Genomic DNA, 16898 nt, shown 5'->3' with positions numbered 1-16898 from the left:
AGAGAGAAGGTTCAGGCTGGACATCAGGAGACACTACTTTACAGTTAGGGCTGCCAGGCTCTGGAATGGGCTCCCAACTGAGGTGGTACTCTCTCCTTCCTTGGGGGTCTTTAAGAGGAGGCTGGATCTGATGATCTGTTTAGGTCCCTTCCAACCCTAAGTACTATGATACTATGATGTATCCCTATAGGCTTGGGACCAAGTGGTTAAGCAGCAGCTCTGCAGAAAAGGATCTGGGGATTATAGTGGACAATAAGCTGAAGGTGAGTCAACAGTGTGCCCTTGTTACCAAGAAGGAAAACAGCATACTGGGCTTCATTAGTAGAAGTGTTGCCACCATAGGTGATGCACAGGAGGAGCATGGAGGGGCACATGCCCCCCCCCGAGATTGACCCCCAAGGGCCAGTGCCCCCTGAGATTGTGGGGGTGCTGAGAGAAGTGCTGGTGGGACTTCCAGGTTTGCCACTGGTACTTTCACTGGCAATGGTGATTGGCTGCTGCAGGACCCCCCAGTTGGTGATCAGCTGCTGGTGCCCCCCCAGGATCAGGATCAGCACCAGCTGCCCATAGTTGCCAGCAGATCGAGAGAAGTAATTATTTCCCTCTATTCTGCACTGTTGAGGCCACATCTGGAGTACTGTGTCCAGTTTTGGGCCCCCCACTATAGAAAGGATGTGGACAAGTTGGAGAGAGTCCAGCAGAGGGGCAATGAAATGGTTAGGGGGCAGGGGCACATGACTTACGAGGAGAGGCAGAAGGGACTGGGTTTATTTAGTCTTCAGAAGAGAGGACTGAGGGGGGATATGATAGCAGCCTTTAACTACCTGAAGAGTGGTTTCAGAAAGGATGGAGATAGTCTGTTCTCAGAAGTAGTAGATAACAGAACAAGGAGCAATGATCTCAAGTTGCATCAAGGGAAGTTTAAGTTGGATATTAGGAAAAGCCTTCTCAGTAGGAGGGTGGTGAAGCACTGGAACAGGTTATCTAGAGAGGTGGTAGAATCTCCTTCCTTGGAGGTTTTTAAGACCCAGCTCAACAAAGTCCTGTCTGGAATGATCTAGTGGGGGATGGTCCTGCTTTTCGCACGGGGTTGGACTAAATAACCACCTGAGGTCCCCTCCAACCCTAATTTTTTATGATTCTATGATATAATTAGAGGAGATTAAATTAATCTTTTGAATAATATTTATATCCCTAGTCCATAAGTCATGAAAATATAGTCAGATTATATATTTAGATATCAGAGGAGGCATTTTCCATGTTTAACCCCAATGCTGAGTGGATAGGGCATATGCTCAGGAAGTGGGAGACATGACTTTCCAGCAGAGTGTTATAACCAGAAAACTACCTTAGGTACTACCCAGTTTCTTCTCCGGTCCTTTTTTTGAAGCTGAGCCAATGCACCTTGCATTTAACAGTCATTGGCTAAAATGGATACAGAGCAATGCAGAGATGAAATTTCTACCATATTGGGAACCAGAAAGTCCCTGATTTACACATGTGCATCCACAATGAGTCCACATATACGCCTTGCCAGTGTGCAACTTATTGTGCATGATCAGAGTATGTGGGCATGTTTACATACCAACACCACAGGGTTAACAGAATTTCAACTTGTGCATAGGTGCCAAAAACACTTGTGGTCAGAAAAATGCCATCTGGGCACCAAAGAGAAACAGAAATATACCCTAAGATTCTGTAATATCCTTAATAATGTAATATGGCAGACAGTGGTAAATAAAGCATATCTTAATGACAATGATTTTAGAAACAGATTATTATTATTATTATATCTTCATGTTTCCTCAACTGTCTTGATTAATATTAAACTAATTATAAAAATTTGCCTGCCTCTAGAGAGGGCTGGCAAATTACAACCAGGTCAGCCTTATGCTATCCAAACAGTTACTTATTTCTTTTTATTCAGATTCTGTTCATTTCAAGACCATTCCATGCAAGGCAAAGGTTTGGGTAAACGTATTAAATCATACTTTGCTATACGTGAAATAGATATATACCTTTATTTTTTAACTTACAGTGTAGGCAAAATTAAGAACTATTTTATTAATATGATCAATGCTGTAATACTATACCTTTTCTTTAGGATTTCAAATTTCTTTGCCCAACTTCGGTTGACTTGTTCAACTTCCTTTTTAAGACTGAAATGCAAAAGGAGAGAAAGAGAAAGAAAATAAACAGGAAAAAAAGTTAAAATATGTGCAGAATTCCTAAACGAGTATGTCTGAAAAGTTCTGACCAATACCTTTCTATGTGTTGCCTCTCTCGACCTTCAGACTTTCTCAGCTTCTCAATTTCAGCAAGCAATGCTCTCTTTTCATCTCCCTTTTCAACTATCTTTTCAATATGTTACAAAAAAATAAATAAAAGTATTATTCATTTTGTATGTATAATATGAAAAAATAAGTATAAAGTTTTGTTCTTGGTATCAGTTTTCCTATTTTTGGTTAAGCAAAGGGCAGGGCAGTGACCCTAAATATCTACAGACACCTTATAGACTGTGTCTATAACCTTGGGCTAATGTAGCTAACTACTTCTCTCTATTTTTGGTTGTTAGGGTCAGAAAATAAAATGTTTCAAGAAATTATTTGCAAGATACAAAATCTTCTAACTCTGTAAGTTGGTAGTTCAGAGTTATCCCTGGTCTGGAGTGCCCAAGAATAATTAATGTTTGACAGCTGTTTGGTGGCCTATACTGTATAATGGAGATCATAGAACAAACAACAATATTTTAATCTTATCCTATATGTCATATTTATTGATCATCCTTGACTGTGAGGGATCACCATTGTCAATGTGTCATATTTGCCAGATTCTGATTCCACTGATATCAAAATGGTAAAATGCCTATTGCCTTGAAAGGAAGAAAGATCAAGACCCCAAATCTTAAATTCTTCAGGGGAAAGATGGTGTTGTCCAGTCACAAATGTATGGTCTAGTAATAGAGTACAGAACTGAATTAATGATTCTTAACTCTACTACTGACTCTGTGTGAGCTTGATTCTTAAATTCTCTCTGTTTCATTTTTTCTGTCTGTAAAACAGGGATCATAATACTTCTCTTAGAGGTATGTTGTAGACTTTGGGTGCTTGTACATGCGACGGGGTTTAGTTCTTCCTAAGTTGAAATGATGGGTATTTAAAAGGTGGATTTTTAATTGTGTTGTTTAAAAACCCACTGATTCAATTTAGGGACTTCTGTGATGTCACGTGGTGTCACAGTGTGTCACAGCTCCCCCATAAGCTCACTCACCTCCTCACTTTTGCCTCCCCCAGGCTCCACCAGAAAAAAAAGAAATGGTGAGGGGTCAGATCCATTCCCCACCCCCCAAAGCCTACCTGCCTCTTCTGCGGTGGTGGGGGTGGGAGTGAGCTGCCAGTGGGCTGAGCAGTCCCTGAGCTGTGGGGGATCCTGGTCCTTCTCTCTGTGGCAGTGGTGCCCCCCCAGGTGGCACCAGCCTACTAGCACCCAGCCTGGGTGGTCCTGAAAGGTGCTGCTACTGTGGAGGAAAGCACTGAGCCCCACGCAGTGCAGGGGCTGTGTGACCTGGCAGCAGCTTGTGCAGGGAGGCTCCACTGAGGAATAAAAAAAAGTGGTTAGGAGCCTGATATATATATATATTTCCTCCCAGAGCCTGCCTACCCGCCTGAGCTGCGCAGGACCCAGTGCTTCACTCTGTGACAGTGGCGACCCCTGGGTACCACCCAACCACTAGCAGCCCACCCAGGTGGTCCCAGGGGATGCTGCAGCTATGGAGGGAAGCACCAGGCTCTACGCAGCTCAGGCAGGCTCTGGGAGAAAAAAAAAAGAAAAAAAATCAGGCTCCTTGCCACTTTTTTCTACGCCCCCAGTGAAGGCTGCCTGCACAAGATGCCACCGGGTCGCACAGCCCCTGAGCTGCGCAGGGTCTGGTACCCTCTGGGGTAGTGGTACCCCCTGGGACCGCCTGGGCCAGGTGCTAGTGAGTGAGTACCATCTGGGGGGTGCCGCTGACATGGAGGGAAGGACTGGTTTCCTTGCAGCTCAGGGACCACTTGGCCCAACAGCAGCTTGTCACCCCCACCATGAGAAAGGCAGGTAGGCTACAACACCATCCCCACTGCCTTCCTGCCACTTGGGCCTGCCTGGGAACAAGTTGGCTTGCCCCTGGGGCAGAGCAGCAAGGTGGCATAAAGGTGTCTTGTGTGCTGGCAGTGGGAGAAGGTGGTAGGGACAGCACATGGGCACTGGAAGCCCGCCAAGCCTGAGCTTCCCTGAGCACTTTGGCTTCTTGTGCTCTGTCCACTATTGCACTTTGTTACATAGCAAACTAAAATACCTCAGATGGGTTTTTCCTTTCTACATAACAAAGCCTTTTAAAGAGAAATACACCACCAAACGTGAACATCATCATAAAATTAAAGCGGAATGTGTCACCAAACGTGTAAATAGCAATGCCATTAAAGCGGTGCAAAATGGTAATTGAGGCGCTTTAAAGGCCAATTTTATGGCATGTACAACCACCCTTTGTATTTAAAGTACTGAGAGATCCTTGGATGAAAGTGGCCACCAAAATGCAAAATGTTATTATTATAGCAACTGAAAGCTTTAAATAGGCAATCATTCTGTTTGGTCCATAGACTGGCATCAAAGGACTGGACACGACAATCCAATGTTTACACAGAATTTGTTGGATTACAATAATAAAAACTCTACCTTCTCACTAGGAGTCTTCTTTGGTTTCTTGCTTATTAGCCCCTTTTGAGATTCTCCTTTTTGTGGTTCTGTCTTTTGCAGTTCTTTTTTCTCAAGAGACACTATATTTTCATGTTCACTTTCCACTACTTCCTTCAGCTGTTTTGTGTCTTTTTCTTCTACTTGCAATGCTGCAGCCTGAGAAGTAAAGAAACTGACATGAATATACACACTATAGAAACCAGTTTTACTTGCACTATATCACAGTAACTGCTACAGCTACTGAACGACATACAAAAAACTAGAACTCCTGGTTCCAAAATGATGCCTTTTATTAGACCAACTGGAAAATGACAAGAAAACTGTCCTTTTCTGCAAGCTTTCAGGATCGAAGTCCCTTTGTCAGGCTCTAGGAAGAGTGTAGATGGTACAAGATGGTAAAAAGCCCCCACAGGTAGGAAATAAATTTCATTTTTACACAGAGGGAGCTGAGGATGGAAGTCTGTCCCTTTGGGTCCAGCTACTGAACATGCATTCATATATTCATAGATTCATAGATTCATAGATTAAGGGTCGGAAGGGACCTAGTAGATCTTCTAGCCCGACCCCCCGCCAGGGCGGGAGAACAACAAAAACCCCAAAAAGAGAAATGGGACTCAAACGAGTCCAGCTAGGTGGGCATCCAGCCTCTTCTTAAAGACCCCCAGGGTAGGGGCCAGCACCACTTCCCTTGGAAGTTGGTTCCAGCTCCTAGCCGCCCTAACGGTGAAGTAGTTTTTGCGGATGTTCAATCTATACCTCCTCTCCAACAGCTTGTGCCCATTTCTCCTTGTTATGCCAGCGGGCGCTAGGGGAAACAGCGTCTCCCCCAAACCCCTCTGGTCCCCCCTAGTGAGTCTATAGACAGTCACCAGGTCCCCCCTTAGCCTTCTCTTGTGGTGGCCTCTCTATTCATTGTACTCTATACATTTATAGTATATTCTCAGGTAAACAAAACACTAGTTTCAAAATCATTAAATGGTATACCTAAATTAAAACAACTCTAACCTGTTCTTCCCCACTTTTTGCAAAAGTTTATCTATATTACAATATTTACATGTGTAAATTAATATTATATTAATACAGTGGCAGTGCATCTTAACAAAGACAAAACGGTTTTATGAAAATGCATACATACAAATCCCAGGAAACAATTCATTTCTGTTATACCATTGCAAAAGTCTATATACCTATACAAGAGATGAATCTAGTCCACCAGGTGTGTTATCTGACCGGTTTAAATTGAACTTTCAGCTACCATTTGCATATTATACTGATGTGGAGAGGGAACTTTTCCCTTTCAACATCAGGCTATTATTTTGTTTTGTCAGCTGCTGATACATTCCACATTCTCTGGAATACACATAGTGGTATCTATGTGGTTAGTTCACTGACAGATATAAATACTAGAAAGATAAAGAATAGACAGTGAAGATAAATTGCAATATCATATTCTTTTTAAATAAAGGAAAAGTTTAATGAAAATATTGTAAAAAATTGCAAATGAAATTAACTCTAAAGATTAATTATAAAATGACTGATCAACAATTGTAGGCTCTGTCTGCACTGGCTTTTTACTTGTGCAACCCTCAGCCTCACTGCAGCTAAATTAGAGTAAATGAAGAATCGGTAAAAAAAAAAAAGTAAGGTTTGCTCTAATCAGAAACATACTGGACCAGGTCTTGGGCTTTGCTGCATTGGAGGAAAGTGGCTTTAAAGCCAAGGGATTTGGCCTCCAACAGATTTATCTTATTCAGGTGAATTCTCTTGTACTAATCCTCTTTCTGTCAGCAACAACGAACATGGCTGGATAAAAAAGGAGGTGGCTATGGACTCTCTACTTGATAAAGGGAACTGTTAGGACCTTAACTAGTAGAACTTTCCCTGTGGAGAAGCAGTGTCCAGGACACCCTGGCAGCCATAAAAATGGTTGAATGGCTATGGCTGTGCCACCTTATCTAATCTTGGGAGAGGAAAGACAAGATTTTCATGCAAAGTCATGGAGTCTGTTTTTAAGAAACTTTTGATATTTTAAGTCACTTAGATTTCACACATTTCTTTTTTTTAAACTTCCTTTTTTAAATAAATCTATTCATTCCACCTCCATAATATAATTTACAACCACCTGCCCCAGGTGTTAATCTATATTCCTTCTACCTTTGACACTTTCTTTCTCCTGATCTTATTGCTTTTACCAACATCTCTTCACATCTATGCCTCACAGACAACCTTCTGGCCAAAGAGGATTGGAACAAACTTCTCTGAAGTGTGTGAAAGTCAATCGTAAACTGATTAAAAGTATAACTTTTGATTTATATGTGAAACTCCCTCCTTATCCATAGTAAAGTTGATTAGGGAAGTAGTCGTGGTCAATACACTTTGACCAGAAAGAATTAAGAAAAAATTTCACTAACACTAGACACGATTGACAATTGTTCCAAGAAGCAGCCACCACTTGATGTAACCATTCACAATCCTATTGTCTTGTCTTCCCATTTTGTTCTCCTAAAATTCCCAAATGTATCATCTACTAATTACTTTCAATCCCATATGTCATTAAAAAAAATTATGTACACAAACAAACAGATAAATGTCATGACCTCCTTAGGTTAAAGTTAACAAAGAAGTTTCTGCCTCCTAATGATCTATTCAACTGAACTCTGGTCAGTAGCATAACTAGGAGTAGGCTAAAGGGGCACCCACCCTAGATGCCAAGTTAGGATGGGTACCAGAATTGCCTCCTACCCACCTAGAGTCCATGCTCTGGCAGCAAGAGCAGCCCCATGGCTTACCCATGCCAGGAACTCCAAAACAATTGCTGGTGGCTGCTGCTGCTTTAAGAGCAACAGCCAGGGTGGGCACAGCACATGGTGGCAATGGCAGCTGCAGCTCAGTCAGGGACTGATTTGGAGCTCCCAATATGTGTAAACCACAGGGCTGCTGTTGTTGTCAGGGCACCCCCTGCCTCTCAGAACATGTGCGTACCCCCTGCTCTCCCACAAGGTTTGCCTAGGGCTCCATCTCTACTTATTCTGACTCTAACACTGACTAGATGTTTAATAGCTTTTAATCACAGAATCATAATAGGGTTGGAAGGGATGTACAGGCGGAGGTCATCTAGTTCAAACCCCTACTCAAGGCAGGAGCATCCCTGACTAAAACTTCTCAGTCAAATGTTTGTCTAACCTGCACTCAGAAATGTCCAAGGATGGAGATTCCTCTCTGGGTAGTCTATTCAAATATTTAACCACCCTCACAGTGAGAAAGTTCTTCCTAATATTCAACCTAAATTTCTCTTTCTGCAATTTAAAACTGTTGCTCTTTGTCTGGTACGCTGCACCCTACTACTGAAAACAGTCTATCTCCATCCCCCATATACTGGCTGTTTAGGTATTTGAAGACAGTTATCAAATCCCCACTCAGTCATTTCTTCTCCAGACAAAATAATCTTAATTTTTTTTCAGCTTGCCCTCAGAAGTCACATTTTCCAGGCCCACGATTATGCTTGTTCCTGTCTATTGGACTTTGTCCACATTTTTTTTGAAGTGCTAAATACAGCGGGAAAAACACTTCTCTTGATTTACTAGTGATGGTCCTGTTAAGGCCGCTCACAATGCTACTGGCCTTTTTTTGCAACAAGAACACACTGTTGGCTCATATTCAGTTTATGGTCCATGATGACTACTGGCTCGTTTTCTGCAGGTCATCCAGACTGTATTTGTGTATGTGATCATTCTGTCCCAAGTGCAAGACTTTGTAATCCTCCATGCTGAATTCCATCCAATCAATTTTGGACCATTCTTAATCCTACCTTGACCAGAGCATCTATGACACCACCCAACTTGGTGCCATTTGCTAAGTGGGCATGCAGTCTTATCATTCAAATCATTAATGAAGATATTAAACAATACCAGGACAGACCAACTTGCCTTTTTCTTTCTACCCAGTGTAAGTAGGGCAAAAGTTTTACGTGCCTACAATTTTGCTTTAAATTAAATATTATTTTATTAAATATTGTTCAAATGAGGGAACATCCCTTAACCATAAGCTATTTGCAGGTTCTCTACTGGGAGCAATCAACAACAGTACTTGGTACAGATGCATGGTCTCTAGACTGCCTAGACACACAACCATCTGTCATGATAGCATGGTGCTTCTTTGCAAATGGGTCGGATCCTTGCCTGAGGGCATTAGGTTCCACACAGTGTTAGTTTAGATGAACAGTTTGGATAACACTACAAGGGCCATCTGTTCTACAGAAATCCTTTCTGTGTCTCAACAATGAAGTATTGGCAGCACATAACTCAATATACTTGTCTATTTATAAGTCTTTATGCAGTAGGATTTGTTAAGGGCATGTTACTTCACACTTGTAGAGAAGGGTTAGCAGAAATACCATATTTTATTCAAAGACTTTTATTTAATAGGCTACTGAATTATTACATATAAAAATCAGTTCAGTATTTAGCAGAGGAAATAATTCATTGCAGATTAGATAAGTATGGTCAAAACAACTCTGCATCTCAGGCAATATATAAAGACATTGAATCTTCCTTTAAAGCTTTCTAAGGAAGTCTATCATCTCCTGGAAATGGAATTATTTATCCTACAGACCAAGATCACAAAATGTAACTACAGTGAGAGAATCTGGACTATCAAGAACCAAAAAAGCCCCTCCTGTTCTTTACCACAATGCACACCAACTTCCTCCTTTGCAACAACGATACTCCTATTTTTAGGAAAGTGGTTCTATACATTTTGGGCATGTCTACATGTGACACTACACTGCTGTAGCAATGTGCTATGAAACATAGCGTCCACGGGTGTCTATGTGTGACCGGCAGCTACTTCGCCGTAGCGGTGCACTTTCCCATTGTGGTGTGCTCCTCCATTATAGTGTGCCACTACAGCAAAGTATCTGCTAGAAATAACCATGCGCCAAGCATATGGCACAGTATGGTCAGTTACTGCACCATGCTTTAGTACTTCCAAAAGAAAGTACTAAAGCACAGAGCAGTAATATTGCCACAGGGCAACATGTAGATGTGCCCTTCAATTATTTAATTACTAATAAAAACTTTTAACAACTAAAATATGGCCCATGGGCAGATCCAGGATGTTGAAATGGGGGGAGTATGGAGGCAGCGACTGATAATATAGGGGTGACTGCACCTTCAATCCTACCTTCCCCCTTCTTAGAATGAGCAGACCATGCCATGGGAGCAGCAGCCGGAGACTTTTTAAAGTTCTTGAGTCAGGTAAGAATCCCCCCTACCCCACTGCCCACTCTTCACACCTCTTTCTTTCCTCTCTGTGTTCAGTAGCACATCTCCTCCCTCTTCCCTCCTATTCGCCCCCTCGCCTGCCTAGCACTGCTGTGGTCCCTGCTATTTCCAGCTGCCAAAGGGGCAGGACAGAGCTCCAGAGCCATTCTTGCCCTGCTGCAGCCAGACTATGTAAGAAGCTGGGCTCAACGGCAGCAATAGGCAGCATAGGCACTGACTCTGTAGGTGCTCTGAGGCTTAAGCACTCACTGAAAATTTAGCAGGTGCTCAGCACCCATGGAGCTGCTTGCAGATGTTTAAAAACAAAAAAAAGTGCTTTAGTGGAAAAAGCAGTGCATGATTTCAACTAAGCTCTGCAGCACCTGTAAAGATCAGGCACTTCAGCAGGGCTTTTTGGCACTTTTAGCTAAATCTTATTCAATCAGCTATTAGATAAAAGTGACAAAAAAGCCCAACTAAAACGCCTGATCTTTATAGATGCTGCAGAGCTGGGTAGCAGTAACGTGTTACATCTTCTGGGAATGCACAGGGCTTGGCATGGGAACACACTGAGCTAAAAGAAAAGTGATGTTTCATTATTTATTTATTTTTATGCCTGCAAGCACCCACCAGCAAGAAAAAAAAGTTGGCATCTATGGCAGGCAGGTTCTTCCTCCCCGAGCAGGGGGAACAGGCAGGGAGGAAGAATGCACCCATTGCTGCTGCTGTCCCCAGATGAGCCTGGCTCTTCATGCAGCCAAGCTGGAGTAGAAAAGGAATGGCTCTGGAGCTCCTATCCATCGCCAGAGCAGACGGAGACAGTGGGGATAGTGACAGCAGTAGGTGTGGGAGAGGAAGGGATGTGCTGCTGAGCCTGGAAGGGAAGGAGGATGGAATTCTTTACCTGCCTCAGGGACCTAAAAAGTTTCCAGTTTCTGTTTCTATGGCATGGTCTGAAAGGAGCATACAACCATGCCAATGTACTCTCTCTGGACATTCCCCTAGTGTGACCAAAGGCATTATATAGTTTTGTAGTTGATTGTGATTTCCCACACAGACAGATACACACACAACTATTCCTCTCTATAGCAGCAGTAAAACTAGCTTTTAGGCATTTGGTGTCATTACCAGAAAGAGAAAGGCAGTTAACTGAGTTAGAATGAAGTCAGGCAGAAGGCAGGGCAGGGTGACACCTTAGAGACTAACTAGTTCAGGGAGACATAAACTTCCATAGGCAACAACTTACTTTGTCAGGTGCATACTTCTGAATACCTCAGATGATGAACTAGGGTGTCACTGATGAATACTTAAACCTCTCTGAACCAGTTAGTCTCTAAGATGACACTCTGTCTTGCCTTGTGCCTGAGTTACCTGAAAAGAGGTGGGAAAAAAGAGAGAGAAGAAAGGCCATGCAAAAATCCAAGTTTTTTTGTAGCCCAAAAAGAAGGAATTAAATACTTGGCTCCTTTTCCTCCATCCTGCCTTGAATGGACAAAATACCACAAAATATTCCATAAGATATAATCTTTTATTGGCAAAACAGACTAATGAAATTGGTCCTTCCATACATCAATTAAATGTGCGCAATGCTATTCTTCTTTCATATATCTCTAATTGTCTATGCTAGGACCTGATTTTGAGTAAAACTAATTTGCCTATACAGTATCAGTGTAACACAGGAATCCTATTATTTTCAATATCTTCTTCCATAACAAAGCAGATTTTCTTGTGTAAATATTATTCCTATATATACACACATCTTTAGAAAATCTATGAAATGAACACAGGTGTCCAGAGCTTGTTCTCCCTAGAATAAATTATGCAACCAAATTTCAGCCATAGTGTAAACACTGGACAAAATATCAGCTAACATTTTGTGTGTGTTTAACACTGATAGTAGATTGTTTCCTTTAAGTTTACTGAATGTACTACAGTATATGCCCGTCATTTCACCTAAAAATTAATAGAAATCCCAGCTACTATTGTTTATTGTTTTTTAAACCATAGGCAGATTACATCTTGAGTAAACTTGAATTTTGTTTATCACAAATTGAACTACCCTCAACCAGGACTACCTGGCTGAGGGTAGTTCGACTTCTGAGAAGCATAATTCTTTCTTGAACTCCAGAGTGTTGGATGTATACTAATTTAGGAATGCACAAATAGGCACCTCTGATCTCTGATGGCAGTGAGGAGGGGTCAGTGAGATAGAATAGTCTTTTTTCTGTCTGATGGGCTTGCTCAGTGAAATGAGGGGACTGTATTTGTGCCTGGGTCTTGTGTTGGAAGTTAGGGAGATGAAGGTTCTTGTACTCTCCCCTCTTCTATATATGCAGGTAGGATCAGGCAAAAATACAGCCCTAATAGCTTAAATTTTCAATTCAGTACATTAAATACTGATGTCCTTGCTCTGTTTTGAATCACAACAGAGAGAACGAGGGGCTACAAACATTGGATATTAAGTTATCACAAAGAGAACAGTGTGAAAGATAATAGAAACATTAAGGAATTATAACTATTATGGATGGGATCATAGGAAAGTAGCGCAGGAAGGGATCTCATAAGGTCATCTAGTTCAGCCCCCCACACTCAAGGCAGAATCATCTCTGATTAAACAATCCTAGCCATCCAACTAGAATTATCCATCCAACCTGATCTTGACATTTTCTGGGGATGGAGATTCCACAGTTTCTCTAAGTGGCCTGTTCTAATGCTTGACCACCCTTGCAGTCAGAAAGTTCCTTTTAGTCTCTGACCTAAATTTCATCTATGTTGATTGAGTTCATTTCTCCTAGTCCTGCCCCCTATAGCCACACAGATAAGCCCATCTCCATTCTTTGTAACTGCCCTGCAGGTATTTGAAGACTGTTATCAAATTCCCCTCAGTCTTCTCCAGACTAAATTCTGGAATAATTCTGGAAATGCAGCAAATAGAAGAAGAGAAGGTGGAATAGCAATAAAATGTCAAAAACAGGATATAGTCAGGCACAATAGAACAGTAAAGCAATAAAGGTTGCAAGTAGAATGAATAAATAAGAGATTATTGCTAACATCCATTGCAGACAAACAAATCTGAGCAAAGGAGGTGTGTTTAATGAAGAAAGGCTTCAGAGTACTAATGTAGTGACTACAATAATCAGACCTCCAACTATCCTGATATTGGCTGGATGTTCAGAGAGGATAGCAACTTGACTATGATTCCAAAGTTAATACCTTTTTAATAGAAAAAGTCTGAGCAACTAAACTTAGAGACCTGTGAGGAAATGCTAAAAGAAACAAGGGAAAAGAAACACTTCAGGGGAACAGTGACTACACAGAATTACATGAATGAAACTGAAATGCTTGTTTTTAAGGTTTCAATTTTAATAACATGCTGTTTTATAATCTCATCCTTCAGCTCATTGGCATCACCTGTTACTTCATAAGTGAGGTTTATGATAAGTGGAAAATGTAAATAGATAAAAAGAACTGAATTAATTTTTAGTACTCCTCCCTTCCATAGCCACTGACCTTCTTTTTTAAAGCCTGCAGTTCTGCCCTTCCTCAGATACACAGTTTTATACTAGAAAAGTTTTGCTAGTCTTCCATGAAGAAATTTCCCAAATTAAATAAGCTAGACCATAAAAAGCACTTTTATACTGGTACAACTGCATCTACTCTTGAGCTTTTGCCAATATAGCAAATGTCACAGAAGTCATATCTCTAAATTATATTATTCTACTGGAAAAACATTTCCTGATGTAGACCTAGTTTCCAACACTTTCATCAACATTATTATGTCACTATGGCATTATCTATTCAACTAAACCTTGGTCATTAGTGTAACTATGGCATTATCTATTTAGGTTGAAGATCTGTACTCCCTTCCTCAAAATACAATGTGGTGAGGTGCACAAAAGAGCCTTCCCTGTTTACACGAAGAGGAGAGAAATGTAGAGATATCCTCCTGTGGGAGGACTCATAGACTGTACTATGCCTGATACTTTTAGTGTAGGTGCAAAGGGTTCAAAGGGTCTTACCCAAATTCACAGCAGATCCAACGTTTTCACTGACATTTTAACCCTCCATGATTTCAGTGGGAGTTTTGTCAAAGTCTAAAAAGGCTGTTCTTTAAATTTTTTTTCAGATTTGGTTTGGAGATTGGAAACTATGGTTTAAAACTGGTGTGAAGGACAGCCTATTACCGCCTGTGCTTTGCAATTAGGGCTCATAGCTTCTGTTAGAGAAAGGGACCTTTTTAATAGTCCATCCTTAGAAATTAATGGAACAAGAAAGTTTTCAAAGAGCCATGTGAGAGACTCTTGATACACAATAGGACCACTTTCTTGATGATTTTAGGGCATTATCATTCTCTTTTGCTCTTCATTTCTGAAGACGTGGAACTGCAGCATCATTTTCATTCTCCCAGGTCACCCTAGCTTGTGGATGACCAGTGGTAAATGAAGAAGAAAGATGGCTATAGCACCAATCCTAAGTAGCTTGTGGCCAAAGTATAGAGTTTTTAGACCATTCTGCTAAGGCAGAGAAAAAACGTTATTTTCCTTCACTATCAAATCCACAAAATCTCAGACATCAGGTTAATTTTGTTAGTCTGGGAAATCTGATAGCTGATCAGAATATTTCCTGCTGTGAGGAAATTGCCTGTTATTTTGTGGACTGGCTTGATCATATTTAAGCAGGGTTGTCTGTTTCTGTTTTGACAGATGAAGGATGAGGGAACCCAACCTTGTTAAAGTAATGATATTCACTGAAATATTGGAAATGTTAAGAGAAGTTTATCCAGTAAGTGATGTTTTGGATCAGTGTCCTTTCAGACTGATAAACACCATTGGAAAAAATAACCTGCCTTGTACAGGTTGTAAGGCATTGTGTAAAGCAGGTTGTCTATTACTTTGAAGGAAACATTAGTGCACCCTTTGCTGAAGAACTTGTTCTTTGCTAATATAATCTAAATATTATCTGTAAACATCATATCTTTCCTTCTTGGATGACACTGTGGAGAAGGTTGTGGCATAATACAACTAACAGGGCATGTCTACATGAACACTTTAATGTGCATTAGCCTATTTTAATGTGCATTAAAGTGTCAATAAAAATGTGCAATTAATGCACATTAAAGTCACCTAATACACATTAAACATCACTTAAAAACTATGCTCTTTAGTTAATGTGCATTAAGACAGGCTAATGTGCCTTTTGGTAGTACCTCACAATGAAGGGTACTTTTACACATGCTCTGGGGATTGGTAAGGTTGGGGAGGGCTTTAATTAGGACAGCTCCAAAAGCCACCCTAATTAAAGCCCCTGGAGCATCTTGTGTATCATCATCCCTGCACTTCAAAATGGTGGCAGGGGTGCTTTATCTAAAGCTTGTTAAACAAGATTTAGTTAAAGTGCCCCCGCCACCATTTTGAAGCACTGGGACTCTGGTACACAACACATGGAGGCTGGCTGGAACATGGTAATTACCACATTCTAGCAGACTCGATTAATCAAGTCTGCTCCAATGTGCAGCACATTGGAACAGTCTCCCAACTTGTGTATAGGCACCCGGAGGTACTAGATTTAATGTGCATTAACTAAAGTGTGCTAATGCACATGTAGACATGCTCACAAGTATCCAAATGATTTTGACCTCCCTTGCTTCTTAGTTTGGCTTCTAGACTTGGTTGTGGTAAGAAAACTGCTTTGGATAATGAGTTCCTGGAAACAGATGAAGATCACATGTCTATGCTACTATTATTAATTATTTTTGACGCTTGTGATCCTGAGGCTTTTTTGACTAGGTATAGATTGGACATCCGCAAAAACTACTTCACGGTTAGGGCGGCTAGGAGCTGGAACCAACTTCCAAGGGAAGTGGTGCTGGCCCCTACCCTGGGGGTCTTTAAGAAGAGGCTGGATGCCTACCTGGCTGGACTCGTTTGAGTCCCATTTCTCTTTTTGGGGTTTTTTGTTGTTCTCCCGCCCTGGCGGGGGGTCGGGCTAGAAGATCTACTAGGTCCCTTCTGACCCTTAATCTATGAATCTATGAATCTATGACTATTCTGTATATCCTGCCAGGAGTGGACAGGGCAAGTCTTCAGTGGTTTCATTCTTTTCTTTTGGAAAGATCACAACAGCTTGTTGTCTCTTTTCCTAAGGAATTCTCAAGTGTGGGGTCCTGTAGAATGACAGACTGTACCATTCAGGCTATTGAGAGGAGCTGTTAAGGGACACCGGTTTAAATATGTTCAGCGTGTAGATTATACCCAGTGTCCAAGTTGTATGAGAGGGAAAATGCTGTTCAGTACTCTAGTCGATGTCTAGATGAAACTGGGACATGGACAAAAGTGATCTAGGTGAACAATCCAGACAAGATAGGAGCAGTAATCAGAGGAGATGGCAAATGTAATATCAGGCCCTCTAACTGAAGGCACATGCCCCTCTTGACTTACTTGAATTTGCAACTTAGCTGTGATTTTAGACCTTAAGATGTTGTTTAACAATTATATTGCAGCAATAATCTGGCTAGGAGCTGTCACAATTACAGGGCTATCTGCATCTTCTACACAAGTCAGGCCTCTCTCTGAGTTCACCTTCTCAGCTATTAGGCTTCATGCTTTTTTTTTCTTGGGTGATTTTCCTATTCTCAGACTAGACTTTTGGTTACAGTATGCTGTGAATCCATTGTCAATACTCCACTAGGCCCAATGAAGATCTGCACAGTGAACAGAAAGCTTTCTTAAACCAGAGTAATTCTTCATCCTAACAACAGAATTAAAGCATGAGGCTAAAAACAAGATTTTAAATGTAAACAGTTTATATAGATGTCTATCATACATAATGGCTTATTAGCCCCTTATGCTGGAAACTTAGGCCTAATTTCTTCAGACTCTATTTGTGTATGTGTGCATACCCATC

At 41.2% G+C, this 16898-nt stretch overlaps 1 protein-coding gene across 1 annotated transcript in view; it reads right to left on the bottom strand.

The window, feature by feature from the left end:
• CUNH10orf67 (chromosome unknown C10orf67 homolog) overlaps positions 1–16898 on the bottom strand; it is a 121101-nt gene that overhangs the window by 17276 nt on the left and 86927 nt on the right. The window contains exons 10-12 of the mRNA XM_019508297.1: positions 4714–4890; positions 2264–2355; positions 2094–2159 (exon numbers count right to left, since the gene is read on the bottom strand). Coding sequence (XP_019363842.1) covers positions 2094–2159; positions 2264–2355; positions 4714–4890 — 335 coding nt within the window. The remainder of the gene's footprint in view (positions 1–2093; positions 2160–2263; positions 2356–4713; positions 4891–16898) is intronic.

The sequence above is a fragment of the Gavialis gangeticus genome, unplaced genomic scaffold (assembly GCF_001723915.1).
Source record: "Gavialis gangeticus isolate Ggan-Ray unplaced genomic scaffold, GavGan_comp1, whole genome shotgun sequence".
NCBI lineage: Eukaryota > Metazoa > Chordata > Crocodylia > Gavialidae > Gavialis > Gavialis gangeticus.
Note: the sequence above shows the minus strand (reverse complement) of the source record. Positions and strands in the feature narration are given on the sequence as shown.